This window comes from Balaenoptera acutorostrata, chromosome 8 (genome assembly GCF_949987535.1).
Source record: "Balaenoptera acutorostrata chromosome 8, mBalAcu1.1, whole genome shotgun sequence".
Taxonomy (NCBI): Eukaryota; Metazoa; Chordata; class Mammalia; order Artiodactyla; family Balaenopteridae; genus Balaenoptera; species Balaenoptera acutorostrata.
Genome location: NC_080071.1, coordinates 87,915,680 through 87,930,352, shown reverse-complemented (window position 1 = coordinate 87,930,352; position 14,673 = coordinate 87,915,680). Strand labels below are relative to the sequence as shown.

At 50.9% G+C, this 14,673-nt stretch overlaps 1 protein-coding gene across 1 annotated transcript; it reads right to left on the bottom strand.

Annotated features, from left to right (window-relative positions):
- Positions 1 to 4,479: 4,479 nt before the first annotated feature.
- NEU2 (neuraminidase 2) lies at positions 4,480 to 7,014 on the bottom strand. The gene is given in 5 exon segments (XM_007184894.2): positions 4,480 to 5,036; positions 5,039 to 5,417; positions 6,666 to 6,772; positions 6,775 to 6,865; positions 6,958 to 7,014. Coding segments are annotated over 5 exon segments (1,191 nt in total).
- Between the last annotated feature and the right edge of the window lie 7,659 nt (positions 7,015 to 14,673).

Genomic DNA, 14,673 nt, shown 5'->3' with positions numbered 1-14,673 from the left:
GTTTTTAAAATACGGAATCAGCCACCTAACCAGCACCAGATCAAACAAGAGAATGTCCCCAGCACCCAGAAGCCTCCTAGCCCCTTCTTAGTGAACAGTTCTCCTCCACAGAGCTGGCCACTCCTGATTTATACAGCATAGATTGGTTTTGCCTGTTCTTGAATTTCATATAAATAAAATCATAAAGTGTGTACTCTTTTGAGTCTGTCTTCTTTCACTCAACATAATGGCTGAAAATCATCCATGCTATTGTGTGTAGCAGTTCATTCCTTTACTGTTGTGTAATATTCCCCGATTTAGCTCTCCATTCTACTTTTTTTTTGTTTTTTGTTTTTAATTTATTTTTGGCTGTGTTGGGTCTTCGTTTCTGTGCGAGGGCTTTCTCTAGTTGCAGCAAGTTGGGGCCACTCTTGATCACAGTGTGTGGGCCTCTCACTATCGTGGCCGCTCTTGTTGCGGAGCACAGGCTCCAGACACGCAGGCTCAGTAGTTGTGGCTCATGGGCCTAGTTGCTCCGCGGCATGTGGGATCCTCCCAGACCAGGGCTCAAACCCGTGTCCCCTGCATTGGCAGGCAGATTCTCAACCACTGCGCCACCAGGGAAGCCCACCATTCTACTTTTTACTGACATTTGGGTTGTTTTCAATTTGGCACTTTCATGAATGAAGCTGCTATAAACATTCATATATGTGTCTTTGACAGCTGCATGTATTCGTTTCTCTTGGAAATATACTTCTGAGTGGAATTGCTGGGTCCTGGAGTATTTCACATTCAGTTTTAGTAGATATTACCAAACAGCTCTCCAAAGTGGTTGTACCAGTTGAACTTCCTCCAGAAATGTATGAGTGTTCTGGTTGCTTCACATCCTTGCCAATACTTGCTGTTGTCAATCCTTTTAATTTTAGTCATTCTAGTGATAAGTATCTCAGGGTTTTAATTTGCATTTCACTGATGAACATGTGTTTGGCTGCCTTGGGGACATCCTCTTTTGTGAAGTGACTGTTTAAGCCTTTTGCCCTTTTTTACTGGCTTGTCTTTTTCTTATTGATTTGTAGGAGCTCTTTATATATTCTGGATACAAGTCCTTTGTCAGATATATGTATTCTAAATATCTTCCCCCCATTTATGGCTTTTCTTTTCACTCTCTTGATAGTGTCTTCTGATGAGTAGGTCAGCTCAGCTTTAACCTAATTAACTGTTGCTTTTTTTGTTTTATCATTCAAATCAGGAGACTTTGGCATTCATGTACATTTAGAACTAAAAGGAACTTTAGAGATTATTTGTGCCAGTGCTTCTTTTTTTTAATAAATTTATTTATTTAATTTATTTATTTTGGGCTGCATTGGGTCTTTGTTGCTGCACGTGTGCTTTCTATAGTTGCGGTGAGCGGGGGCTACTCTTCATTGTGGTGCATGGGCTTCTCATTGCAGTGGCTTCTCTTGGTGTGGAGCACGGACTCTAAGCATGCAGGCTCAGTAGTTGTGGCCTACGGGCTCTAGAGCGCAGGCTCAGTAGTTGTGGTGCACAGGGTTAGTTGCTCCGCATGTGCCAGTGCTTCTTGATCTTTATGTTCACTGGAATACTTGAGGAGCTTTTGAAAAAATACCTATGTTTGGGCATCAGCATAATTTAAGAGCTCCCCAGGGAATTTGTTTTTTTTTAAATTTCAACATCACTGATTTCTGTTCTTTTAAAAAAATATTTTATTTATTTATTTATTTTCCTTATTTTTTTTTTGTTTTTGGCTGCGTCAGGTCTTAGCTGTGGCACACAGGATCTTTCACTGAGGCACGTGGGCTTCTCTCTAGTTGTGGCCTGCAGGTTTTTCTCTCTCTAGTTGTGGCACGTGGGCCCCTGAGTGTGTGGGCTCAGTAGTTGCGGCATGCGGGCTCTCTTGTTGAGGCGCACGAGCTCAATAGTTCTGGTGCGCAGGCTTAGTTGCCCCCCAGCATGTGGGATCTTAGTTCCCTGACCAGGGATCGAACACACGTCCCCTGCATTGGAAGGTGGATTCTTTCCCACCGGACCACCAGGGAAGTCCCTCCCCAGGGAATCCTAATAAGCAGTTGGATTTGAGACCCACTGACCTCTGTGAAAGGAGAGAGTTTAAGAGAGTGAAGCTTTGCTTGGCAGTAGCCAGATGCCTTATCTTATTCCTGCTTCATCTCAAGACCTTAACAGATGATTGACTCTTCCAGGATAATCAACAGAGGTCAACCCTGGCACAGTTTTTAGTGGGTCTTTCCCTCTTAAACCTCTGGTGTGCCTGGTACAGTCCTGGTTAATGCCCATTGTCTTGGTATAACTATTAATAGCATCATCCTTTCACTCTCAAAAGTGTCCCAGTTGGGATACTACACTATAGGGTTGCCCCCCCCCTTAAACTTCTTGAGGGTGCCCTGCCCCTGGCTTGCAAGCCCTCATACTCACCCTCCTAATCTGGCCTCAGCCCCCCACTTACAGCTCCCTTTGTAGGGTTTGGAAGCCACCAGGAGGGCAACCCCCAAACAGAGGGGCCTAACTTTCCATCCTAGCAATGACCAGGCCCTAATTCCTCATCCTTCCAGCTGGATTTCTTAAAATCCTACACAGAGAAGCAGCAGCAGGAGGCCAGTGCGGGAACCACACCCAGAACTAAAGCCACATCTCCAGCTCCCCACACTGCGAACAACCCATCTAACCACTGCCTGGCCTCACGGAGACACGGCTCAGCCGTAAGAACCCACGGCCGCTGTCATTGATCCCCCGTCATCAAACCGTTAGACTGCTCTCATCAATAAAAGAGCTGATTAGGGCTTCCCTGGTGGCGCAGTGGTTGAGAGTCTGCCTGCCGGTGCAGGGGACACGGGTTCGAGCCCTGGTCTGGGAGGATACCGCGTGCCGCGGAGCAACTGGGCCCATGAGCCACAATTACTGAGCCTGCGCATCTGGAGCCTGTGCTCCGCAACAAGAGAGGCCGCGATAGTGAGAGGCCCGCACACCGTGATGAAGAGTGGTCCCCGCTTGCCACAACTAGAGAAAGCCCTCGCGCAGAAACGAAGACCCAACACAGCCATAAATAAATAAATAAACAAATACTTTAAAAAAAAAAAAAAAGAGCTGATTAGAGGGGCTCTGATGGGGGCGGAGCGCAAGTCCACTCTACCACAGGGACAAGCGACAAAGGTCCCCGAAGACCCCAGAGGTCAGACAAGAGCCAGCCTCCTCCACCCAGGAGGGGCCCTCTCTCAGGTTGTCACCTCAGGACAACCTGGGAGTAGCCTTCTCTCGCTCTTTCTCCACGGCAAGGACTATACAACACAGAACCCCCTCCCCTCTTAGCCTGCACACGGTGACATACATGTCACCCCAAAGACTGAGTGCCCAGAGCAGCTCTGTGCCACAGGCGTACATCCAACAGCCCTCCCTCTCCCTCCCTCTCCATTCTTCTGCATTACCTGATTCATTGGAATTCCGCTCCTACCTTTAGCCACATCACCTATAGAAGAATAACTTATGATGACTGTAGTGGGTAGAGTGGTGGCCCCCAAAGATATATCCATGTCCTAACCCCAGAGCCTGTGAATGTGACATTATTTGGAAAAGAGTCTTTGCAAATGTAATTAAGTGAAGGATTATCCTAGATCACCCTGGATTATCCAGGTGGGCACTAAATCCAATGACAAGTGTCCTTAAAAGATACAGAAGAGAAAGCAGGGAGGAAGGAAGAGAAAGCCATGAGAAGACGGAGGCAGACATGAAAGTGATGCAGCCACGAGCCGAGGGAGGCCTGGGGCCACCAGAAGCTGGAAGAGGCCAGGAAGCACTCTCCCCTAGAGCCTTGGGAGGGAGCACAGCCCTTTGAACACCTTGATTTTGGACTTCTAGCCTCCAGAACTGTGAGAGAGGAAATTTCTGTTGTTTTAAGCCACTAAATTGGTGGTACTTTGTTACAGCAGCCCTGGGAAACTAACACAACGACGTAAGCCAGCTTACTTTTCCTCGACTCTGCCCTACCTCCCTGCAGGGCCGTTCCCCATGCTCCCTGCTCTAAAGCATTGAGGACATACACAGAGACATGGACAGACAGACACATACACATACAAACATACGCACACACACACAAACGTATGCACACATCTTTGCTAATTTACAGCTTTGTCCCAGCCTTTGCCTGGGAACGTGATGAGCATTTGCTAAGAAGAAATGGGCTGGACTAGATAATTTATCAAGACCTGCAGAAAACCTGGGCTGGGGAAAGCAGGCAGGCTGAACCAAGGGGCTCCAGGAGGCCAGGTTCCTTCAGTTTCTGGGCTGCAAATAGAAGCCTCTGGGAAGGCTGAGACAGCGCAGGCGGAAAGGAGCCCAGAGACAGACTCGCACTTGCACACCTTCGACGAAGGGAACAGAGAGGCAGCCTCCCAGGTCCAGAGGCACCGGGAGGAAGGAAACCGCCAGCCTCTCAGTGGGGAGAGCCCTCTTGCACAGTACACAGCGGGCTCACTGCAGCAAAAATTCAGCTGGGAAGGCCTGTTTCGGGGTGAACATGACGAAGACGATCTCCTTGTAATCATCCGATTCGTACAGACACCCAAACCGGGGTGACCCACTGGGGCCGGCGCCCATTCTCTGGAGGTCTGAGTAAGCGCAGCTGCCCGGGGCCAGCAGAGTGGGCTCCGACCAGGCCAAGGGTGCGGGGGGCTGCCAGTTGAGGTACATGCCCAGGTTGGCTCTTCCCCGTGGGTCAGTCGGGTGCGTGTAGAGCAGCCACTGGTCTGGGGATTCTGATCCCGCACGGGGGCTGGGGAGGCCAATGATGCCCCCTTGGCAGCCATGGGGAGGCTCCGCGAGCTTCTGCCCTGCCTGGGTCTCCCCGAAATCGAGCCCGTCGTTGGCGCTCTGGACCTGGACCCTGGCTCAGAAGGGGCTTCTCGAGTCCAGGTACACAACCCTCCGTTTCGCATCCCCAACTTGGGCCACCTGGCACTCCAGGGTGTCCCGGGCCACGGATTTCCCTTTCGCGCGTGTGTTCCCGTGGTCGCGGCTGGCCAGGCAGAGGCGGACGGGGAAGGCGCCTGCAGGGAGGGACGGTCGCCCTAAGCGTAGGCTGGCACCACCAGGCTCTGCGTCGGGCTGTGCAGCTGCAGGCAGGGTCCCGGGCCCGCCGCGAAAGTGGCCCAGTCCTTGTGGGCCGGGCCAGTGACGGAGTCCGTGAGGTCCCTGACGGGGCTCCAGGACCTCCCGTGGTCGGTGCTGGTGACCTGGCACAGCCGTGTCACGTTGACCCTGGTGGGGGGCTGGTGGTGCTCAGACACCTGCCCAGGGATGGCAATGAAGAAGAGGAAAACGGTCCCCGTCTTCTCATCGTACAGGGGGCTTGGGTTCATGGAGCTGTGGCCCTCCATCTGGGCTTGGGCCACCGCCTCCTGTGCATGCCACTGCAAGTGAGGAGGGAAGGAGCAGCACAGCTTGGAAATGGCCAGTGACAGTGACAGAGGCTGCACTCTGGGGGGCGGTGTGGGGTTAGGATCAAGGGTCATGGAGGAGAACGCTTGGTCCAGTGCTCATTCACCCTCACAACACCTCCCAGAGCGGGACCCAGGGCTCCGCCTCACTCCCTCCGAGACAGCCCAACCCCACCCGATCCCACCAACATACATCCAGGGCACCTATGATGTACTAGACCTCAAGTACAAAGATGATTCAGGCACCAGCCATTCGCAGCTCCATCCTGGCTCCTTCAACTTACCAGCTCAGTCCAGCTTCCCATTCTTGAAAAGTAAAGCCCTGGTAATAACTACAATATTCTGCCTGTGTGTGACAGAATATGACAATCGCCTCCCCCCTTCTATACACCATCCTCTATTAATGTGGCCTAGGAGGGGGCAGCACCATGTTGCTAGGACTCACCGTGAGCGTCCATAGTCCCCGGGCGTATGTCATAGATGCTGCAGCTCTGCTGTCTATCCCTGTTCATTAATAGCTATCCCCCAGTGAGTGCTTCTCAGGACAGGCACCGTGCCAAGAGTCTAATGTCCATAGTCTCATCTAACCCTAACCTCTAACTCCTGGTGGACAGGTATTACGATCTCCATCTTACATCTACAGAGTGAGAGGCTTAGATAAGGTAGATGAGCTGCCCAAGGCCGTACTTCTGGTAAGTGGTAGAACCAGGACTTGAACCCAGGTCCATCTGCTTCAAACCCATGCTCTAAACAACTACAAGGACATAATGACCACAAAGTAAAGATAATAATGATATTAAACCCTTCGTATGTGAAAAGCCAGCCTTGGGTGTCTTCATCAGAATTACTTGATCTACGTGCTGGAACTTCAGGTTGCAAGCAATCACCCCAACAACCCACCCCAGGTTAATTTTACTCAAAGGATCAACTCCCTCCCAGTTATGTGATGCTGAACTAGTCCTCCCTCAGGTTCTCAAGGATGTAGGGAAACCTTTCCAAAATCAGTTTCCCTGACTGACTTGTACTAAAACAGATGCAGCTAGGCCAGCCGGACTTGTTCAGGGTGAACCCATGTGAGATCCGGGCGATCACTTGGGGATACCTTCTCTGTCCCATCCTTGATGGTCCCCTGGGTCGCTCTGTCCCCCAGACCTCAGCCATATAGGGATGAGCTGGTCCCCGTATTCCCGGCAGAGCAATCACAGCCACTTGCTGCCTTACCCGGACCTGGGGGGTGGACACGTCGTAGCTTCCCTTGCGCAGGACAATTAGCTTCGCGTGCTCATTCTTCTTGCTTGTCCGCCTTTCCGCAAAGGCCAGCAGGGTCTTTGCTGAGGCAGGTAGAGCAGAGCGGGGATCCTGCAGGCATGGGCTCCCAACTGGAACACTCTCTCCCTCTGATGGGGCAGGACGCCACGGGGCTTGAAGGAGGGCACGGGAAGAGGAGATGAGTCCCCTGTAGTCACGTCCTGAGAGGGGGCCAGAGCCGCCCTCCGGGGCAGGTGGAGCTCACCTCACAGGCGAGCTGACTGATGCTGGGTGGCCTGTCCTCCTCCCACACAGGGTTCATCCCCCTTTATTGCACTCCAGGCCCCTGTTTACTGACCCTCACATGCCTCCCACGGAGTTTGGCAACAGCTCTGTCCCTGAGACGTTAGGAGTGGGTATTTGGAAAAGAGCGTTTTGTGTTGTATTTTTCTTACAATTTGACAAACCTCCTTATAACAGATTTGTGATAACCTGCAACTGTTTTTGGCAAACCCATCAATCAAACACTGATCCCCGGTTGGGGTGGGAGGGCCTGCCAAGTGACATTCTGCAGCTGTCCAACTGCCAGAAAATGACACATGGGAGCTTTTTATAACTCCAGAGCCCTAGAAATTTGTCTTAGAAAAAAAAAAAAAAGGGTAGTGTGGGGTAGTGGGGGGAAACCTTGATTCTTAAGGTTCTCCTCCCCAGGCTGCCTGAGGCTAAGGCCCAGCTGTGCCCCACGTGTGGGCCCCACCCCTGAGGCAGGGACAGGGCGATGGGAATGGAACAGGGAGGCCCTGGGTGACAGGGCTCACCCAGACTCAGAGGATCCTCCAGAGCTACGAGAAAATAAAAATGAAAAATAAGCATTTGGCCCAAAAGGGTGGCAAGGGCTAGAGATAACTTGGTGACCGTGCATGACAGTGGACTCCGTGCTGGGCCACCTGGGTCCCCTTCAGGGGGCTGAAAAGAACTTCCTCCTCCTGGTCATAACCCAGAAAGCACTGTATCTGAAGACTGGCCTGGCCAGAATATAAAGACCCGGTGCCCTTGTCCTAACTCAGATGCTCTGAAGGGTCCCAGCACCAGGGCTCCCTGTGGGCTCGCGGCCCAGCTTCTCCCTCTGCCCATCCCACCACCCTCCCTTCCTTTGCACAGCACTGACCCCAGGAGACTCCCCTACAAACCACCTGTGTCAGAGCCTGCCTCCTGGGGAGCCCCACCTCCAACGCGAGTTCGGGGAGGGAAAGTAGAAAGCAGGGTGAGCCCTAAGAGTCACACAGCTTCTCCTCTGTCCACCCTTTCCATCTGCTTGCATTTTCCCTACCATGTACGTATATTATCTATTTAAAACTTAATTTAACATTTTGGAGAAAGAAATGTAATCTATCAGCATTTTACTCAATCCATTATGAATATTATTGTTTGGACAATGTAAAAATATGTGATTGCCTAAACATGGGTGGAAGGACTAAGTCTTCATGATAAAATCTAGACCTGCAAAGGGCAGTCCAAGAAAACAGGGCTTGGAAGACATAACAGTGGCTAAGTTGACATTTTGTTATGAAAGACATATTAAAAATAGAAATAAAAATCGGGGAGAAAGGTGCAGTTCAACAGTGTCCTCTAGAAACTTGATCAAGGGTTTGTTTAAGCTCTTGGGTATTTACCTAGGAGTAGAAATGCTGGGTCATATGGTAATTCTATATTTAACTTTTTTTTTTTTTTTTAACTTGTTGAGGAACTACCAGACTCTTTCCACATCAGCTGCACCATTTACTTTCCTAAGAGCAATGTATTAAGGTTCTAATCCCTCCACATCCTCATCAACACTGGTTATTGTGTCTTTTTTGATAATAGCCACGCCAGTGGGTGTGAAGTGGTATCTGACTGCGGTTTTGATTGGCATTTGGTACAATGATGACTAATGATGTGGAGCATCTTTGCATGTGCTTATTGGCCATTGGAGCTGGACTTTAGCCTGGAGGTAATGGGAAGATTTCAAACTCCTTTAGGCAAGGGAGTGGTGATCTCACTTGATGAACTTTTGAGGAAGTCTCTCTTTTGGCTTCAGGGTACAAGGGGACAGAAGGAGAGTCTGTTGCAATTTTCCAGGTGAGATAAAATAAAAGCCTGGGTGGAGCGGAGACAGTGACTGCTGAAAGAGGTGCTCAGCTCTTAGAGATGGGAAGCAGTAAAATTAATAGGGCTGGGAGCGCAAATTAGGGAGGAGTTGAGAATGTCCCAGTTTAAAATAGGCTGAATTGATTTCCACAGCGTCTGTGACTATTTTCTGGATTCCTCTTTTAGACTCTAATCTCCTTTAGGATGGGGAGAAATTTATTCATTCGTATTGCAAAAATGTATCGTGTTCTTACCTTGTGCATTGCATTGTTCTAGGAACTTGGGATGCTTTGTGAATAAACAGAGATCCCTGGCCTTGTGGAGTTTGTGTTCTAATGGGGATGGGTGGGGTTACTATTATTGCCCCAAACCAAATAGTGGTCACTAGGCCTGGGACCTGTCCGAGCACCTGACAAGGATGGCCTTATTTGACCTCACAAATGCCCACAAATGCCCTGCTCTGTAAAACCTGTGAGGCTGACAATGATTCCCCTGTGGAAGAGATGTTGGCCTGGAGCAGGAAAGCTGTGGACACACGCGAACCCCACCCCCTATGGGCTGCTAGTGTAAGTATTCGTCATGTGTGTATTTAGAACCAAAGCCGGCACAGGACGGGGGGTGGGGAAGGAAAAGGGGCCCTCAGTGTCCGCTTGAGGACTGTTCTCTATCCTCAGCAACTCAGCGCTGGCCCAAAGTCGCACACCCATCAGCAGCACCAATCCCCAAATGTCTTCATAATAATAACAGCAAACACTTCAGTGGCTCTTACAAAGTGCTGGACACTCTTTAAATACCCTACAATACTTTTTTAAATGTTTTGTAAATTGTATTTACAAACTGTATTATTTATAATACAAATTACAAATACTTATTCATTTAATCCCCACGACACCCCCGTGATGTAGACACTATTATTATCCCATTGTACAGATGAGAGAACTGAGTTCACCTAACCCTTCAGTGCCCAAGCTGGAGCTAAAAAACACTTCTAACCCCATGCAATACTGCCTCCGAGAGGAGTTCTGGAAAATGCCATCCTCCTGAACCTCATCACATTTCCAGTGATGCTTTGACACCGCGTGTAAGTAGCTGGCCCACTGGACCCAGCTCTGGCTCCAAACTGGCAGCGGCCTCAGACTGGCTTAGTGGAAAGAGAACTGAATTAGGAGTCACAAACTTCGAACTCTGGTCCTAGGTCCACTCCTAACAGGTGTGTACCTTTGGGTGAAAACCCACGTCCCTGGGTTGTGTCTCCCCACCTGGCAAGAAGGGAGCTACAGGGGTTGCCATGCCGGCTCCTCCATCTCCAGGGAGGGGGCTGAGCTGGGACCCGAGTCCTGGGCGAGGGGAGAGCCCTCAGCACAACCCGGTCTCACCCACCAGCATACAACAGTCGGAGAGGGCTTCACTGGTGGCGCAGTGGTTGAGAATCCGCCTGCCAATGCAGGGGACACGGGTTCGAGCCCTGGTCTGGGAAGATCCCACATGCCGCGGAGCAACTGGGCCCGTGAGCCACAACTACTGAGCCTGCGCGTCTGGAACCTGTGCTCCGCAACAAGAGAGGCCGCGACAGTGAGAAGCCCGCGCACCGCGATGAAGAGTGCCCCCCCCCCCCCGCTCGCCGCAACTAGAGAAAGCCCTTGCACAGAAACGAAGACCCAACACAGCCAAAAATAAATAAATAATAAATAAATAAATTAAAAACAGTCGGAGAGAAGACAGGGTCGGGTTGAACTTCAAGAAACTGCCATTTCGCAGTATATATAAGTACATGCCACCCTCTCATTACCATATGTAAAATAGCTAGCTAGTGGGAAGCAGCTGCATAGCACAGGGAGATCAGCTCAGCGCTTTGTGACCACCTAGAGGGGTGGGATAGGGAGGGTGGGAGGGAGACGCAAGACGGAGGAGATATGGGGATGTATGTATACATATAGCTGATTCACTTTGTTATAAAGCAGAAACTAACACACCATTGTAAAGCAATTATACTCCAATAAAGACGTTTTTTAAAAAAATGACAAAGAAAGAAAGAAATTGCCGTTTCGTAGGTCAAAAGTAGTTGAATAGCGGCGGTTTCAGATAGTCCTACCTGAGGCTACCAGCAGCTGCCATGGTTTGCGGCCTTGTGGGTGCTGAGTCCAGAGTGAAGCAGCTTATAAAAGGAAGCTCCCTTATCTCCACACAGCCCACGAGGCCGGCTTTAGCGCTGCCATCTCAGAAGCAGGGAAGCTGAGAAATGGGTCAGGGAGGCAGTGGATGACTTCCTGGGGTCGGGGGTGGAGACGGGTGGATCTGAGCCTGCACCCGCCAGATTCCAGAACCCGTGCCCGTAACCACCGGGACCACCCGCCACAAGACCCACAGCCAGGACTTGGAGGTCTGAAAGTCTTCCTCAGAAAAAGGCAAGCAGTGGAGGGTCCCTGCTTGCCCCTCTCCTGCTGGGAGCACAACCTCATGGGCACCGTCCAGATCCAGGGCCTCTGTTGTCAGCATTCACCTGCCCACTTTAGGAAGATGCTTTGGCAGTTTACAAGTCTGTATTGAATTCCTCATGTGTGCCAGAAAACAGATAAACAGATAAGCCCTGGTCCCTGCCCTGTTCTGGGAGCCCAGAACAATGAGAGCCAGTAAACCTGGGGAGCAGGAGAGAGGCGCACCGCAGCCTTCCCAGAGGAAAACCCTTGATCTTGGGTCAGTTTGGGGTACATCATTTGCCTGTTGGCTACCACGTTGAAATCATGCCTCTCTCCAAAGAGCAAGCAGCTGCGGGCATCTAGTCTGCCAACAGCACCAGCAGAGGAAGCAAACTCTTCCCAAGAAAACCCCATTTCCAGAGGGTTCAACAACTCCGCTCGGGCCCAGCTTGCTGGGATTCCCACCCCAAGCTGAGAGGAGCTCTCTCAACACCCACACCAGCACAAGACCACTGAGTATCCTTCTGGAAGTTCAGACCAGCAATAACTTGAGGGCAGAATCAGGAGTTCTCCTGAGCTGAGCCTTCTCCCCACATTTGTCATCTGACATGTCCTCTGGATGCCCCAAGAACAGAGCGGGTGCCCATATCAGGGATTTGAGGGGACATGAGCTGGCGCACTCTTTAAAACTGCCATCGTCCGAGGCATCATACCATAGACTGAGGGGCTTATAAACAACAGAAATTTATTTCTCACTACTCTGGAGGCTGGGAAGTTCAAGATCAAGGCACTGGCAGGTTTGCTGTCTGGCGAGAATCCTCTTCCTGGTTCATAGACGGACGTCTTCTCTCTGCATCTTACATAGTGGAAATGGCAAGGGAGCTCTCTGGGGTCTCTTTTATAAGGACACTTAGGTCCCTCATAGGCTGAGCCCTCACGACCTCATCACCTCCCAGAGGACCCATCTTCTATACCACCACACTGGGGGATCGTTTTCAACTTATGAATTTGGGCAGGGGGCGGGGGGTGGGGACACAAACGTTCAGTCTATGACACTCAGTTTCATCCCAAAATATACCCATAAGCAGAATATAGACAATCTTTAAAAAGAGTGAAGGATTTAAAGGGTGCTGAATTGGAAAACTACCAAGAAATAGACACAGAACAGTGTGTACGTGCTGTGGTCCAGCCTAAGTAAAACAAAGGATATAGGTGTATGTGTGTGTGTGTGTGTGTGTGTGTGTGTGTGAGAGAGAGAGAGAGAGAGAGAGAGAGAGAGAGAAATTATGCATAGAGAGAACATTTCTGGAAGGATACGCATGAAACTGTTAACAGAGGTTATGTAAAATGTTTTTGAGCAGGAAAGTGACAGGTTCAGAACTGTGTCAGCCGACTCACATGGCATATTGAGTGGGATGGGGTGGGGAGGGCTGGAAGTAATTGGGAGAGACTGAAGCCAGGAGACCTGTTTAAAGGACATCGTGGCAATGGTACAGGTGAGAATTGATGGGGGCCTATTCTAAAGCAGTGAGATGCAGTGGGGGAGGAAAAGAGAAATTAGATTCATTTTTGAGGTGCTTCCAGTGGTACCCCCAGGGCCTAGCACAGTACCTATACCCGCTAGGTGCTCCAAAATGTACAAAATGAATGGTCTCCTGTATAGAAGACTTAGAACTCCAGCTCCTACAGGCATCTGCTGGGCACCTCAAGACACCAATCCCACAGACGCCGTGACCCCCTTCTCAGAGTTTGCTCACCCAGCCCAGGGCCCTGGGAAGCAAGGTCAGGAGACAGGGTCCACAGGCAGGTGAAGCCAGGGCCCATGTTTCCCTTGTGCCCCTCTCGCCCTGCCCACCTGGGAGTGTGGCACAGGTTCCTGCCCTGCCCAACTGCCCTCACTCCACCAGGCCACCCTCGCTCCACCAGGCCGCCCCCCCCCAACAGCCTGCCACACTGCAGGCAGCCTCTGAGCTGAGCTCTGTGCATACGTGGCAGGGAAGTGGTGTCTCCAAAAAGCCGTGGGCCTGGCCTCCCTCGGGACCTAAGGGGAAACAGGAAAACTATAAATGAGAAAGGGGGAAAGTGAGCCAAAAAAATCAGATATAACCCTACACACACATATACACTCACGCACGCACCTGCCACCATAATATTGTGCACTTAGCAGGTGCTTAGAATAGGTTTCCTAAAGGCGTGAGACAATGAAGGAGAACGAGCAGGAAGGTAAGGAATCTCAGGAATGTGGCGTATGAGGGGCGGGTGAAGCAAAGAGAGCTGATCCTCCTGAAGAACAGAACATTCAGCGGATGCCCCCCAAGCCCTGTACATGTATGCTCCACTGGGAGCCTTTGGCGGTCAGGGACAGTGAGGAGAAGAGGAAATAATTGCATTTATTCTGGTTCCTTCTGAGCCTAATGTGGGGTTTGGTTTATAGTGTCCTGCTCAAATGTTTGTGGAATGAATGAAGGGGTGTGTGGATGGATGGAAGGATGGGTGGGTGGATGGGTGGGTGGATGGATGGATGCATGGATGGTGGATGGATGGGTGGGTGGATGGGTGGGTGAATGGATGGGTGGATGGGTGGATGGATGGATGGACGGATGGATGGATGGATGGATGGACGGATGGATGGACGGATGGGTGGATGGATGGACGGATGGATGGATGGATGCATGGACGGATGGATGGACGGATGGGTGGATGGATGGGTGGATGGATGGATGGGTGGATGGATGGGTGGATGGATGGATGGGTGGGTGGATGGGTGGGTGGATGGATGGATGGGTGGGTGGATGGATGGATGGATGGATGGATGGATGGGTGGGTGGATGGGTGGATGGATGGATGGATGGATGGGTGGGTGGATGGGTGGATGGGTGGGTGGATGGATGGATGGATGGATGGGTGGGTGGGTGGATGGGTGGGTGGATGGGTGGATGGGTGGATGGATGGATGGATGGATGGATGGGTGGATGGATGGATGGATGGGTGGATGGATGGGTGGATGGATGGATGGGTGGATGGATGGACGGATAAGAAACCAAGTCTATCTGGCTTTCAGAGGCAAAACTGAAACCATATTTTCATGGCAATCAGAGGGCTGTGGTAGACAGCTTTCAAAGCTGGCCCTCAGCGATCCCTATGTCCTAGGATTCATGCCTCTGTGTAATCTCCTACCTTTGAGTATAGGCTGTACCTGATGACTTCCTCCCAACGAGTAGAATATAGCAAAGGGGAAGGGATGTTACTTCTGTGAGTAGACTACAAAAGCCGGTGACTTCCACCTTCCCGGAATCTCTGTTGCACACCATGGTGACAAGCTGACACAGTGAAGAGGCCTTTGTGGGGCTTCAGGTCAACAGTCAGTGAGGAGCTGAGGGCCTCAGTCCAAGAGTCCGAAAGGAAGTGAATGCTGCCAGCAAGCTCATGAACGTGGA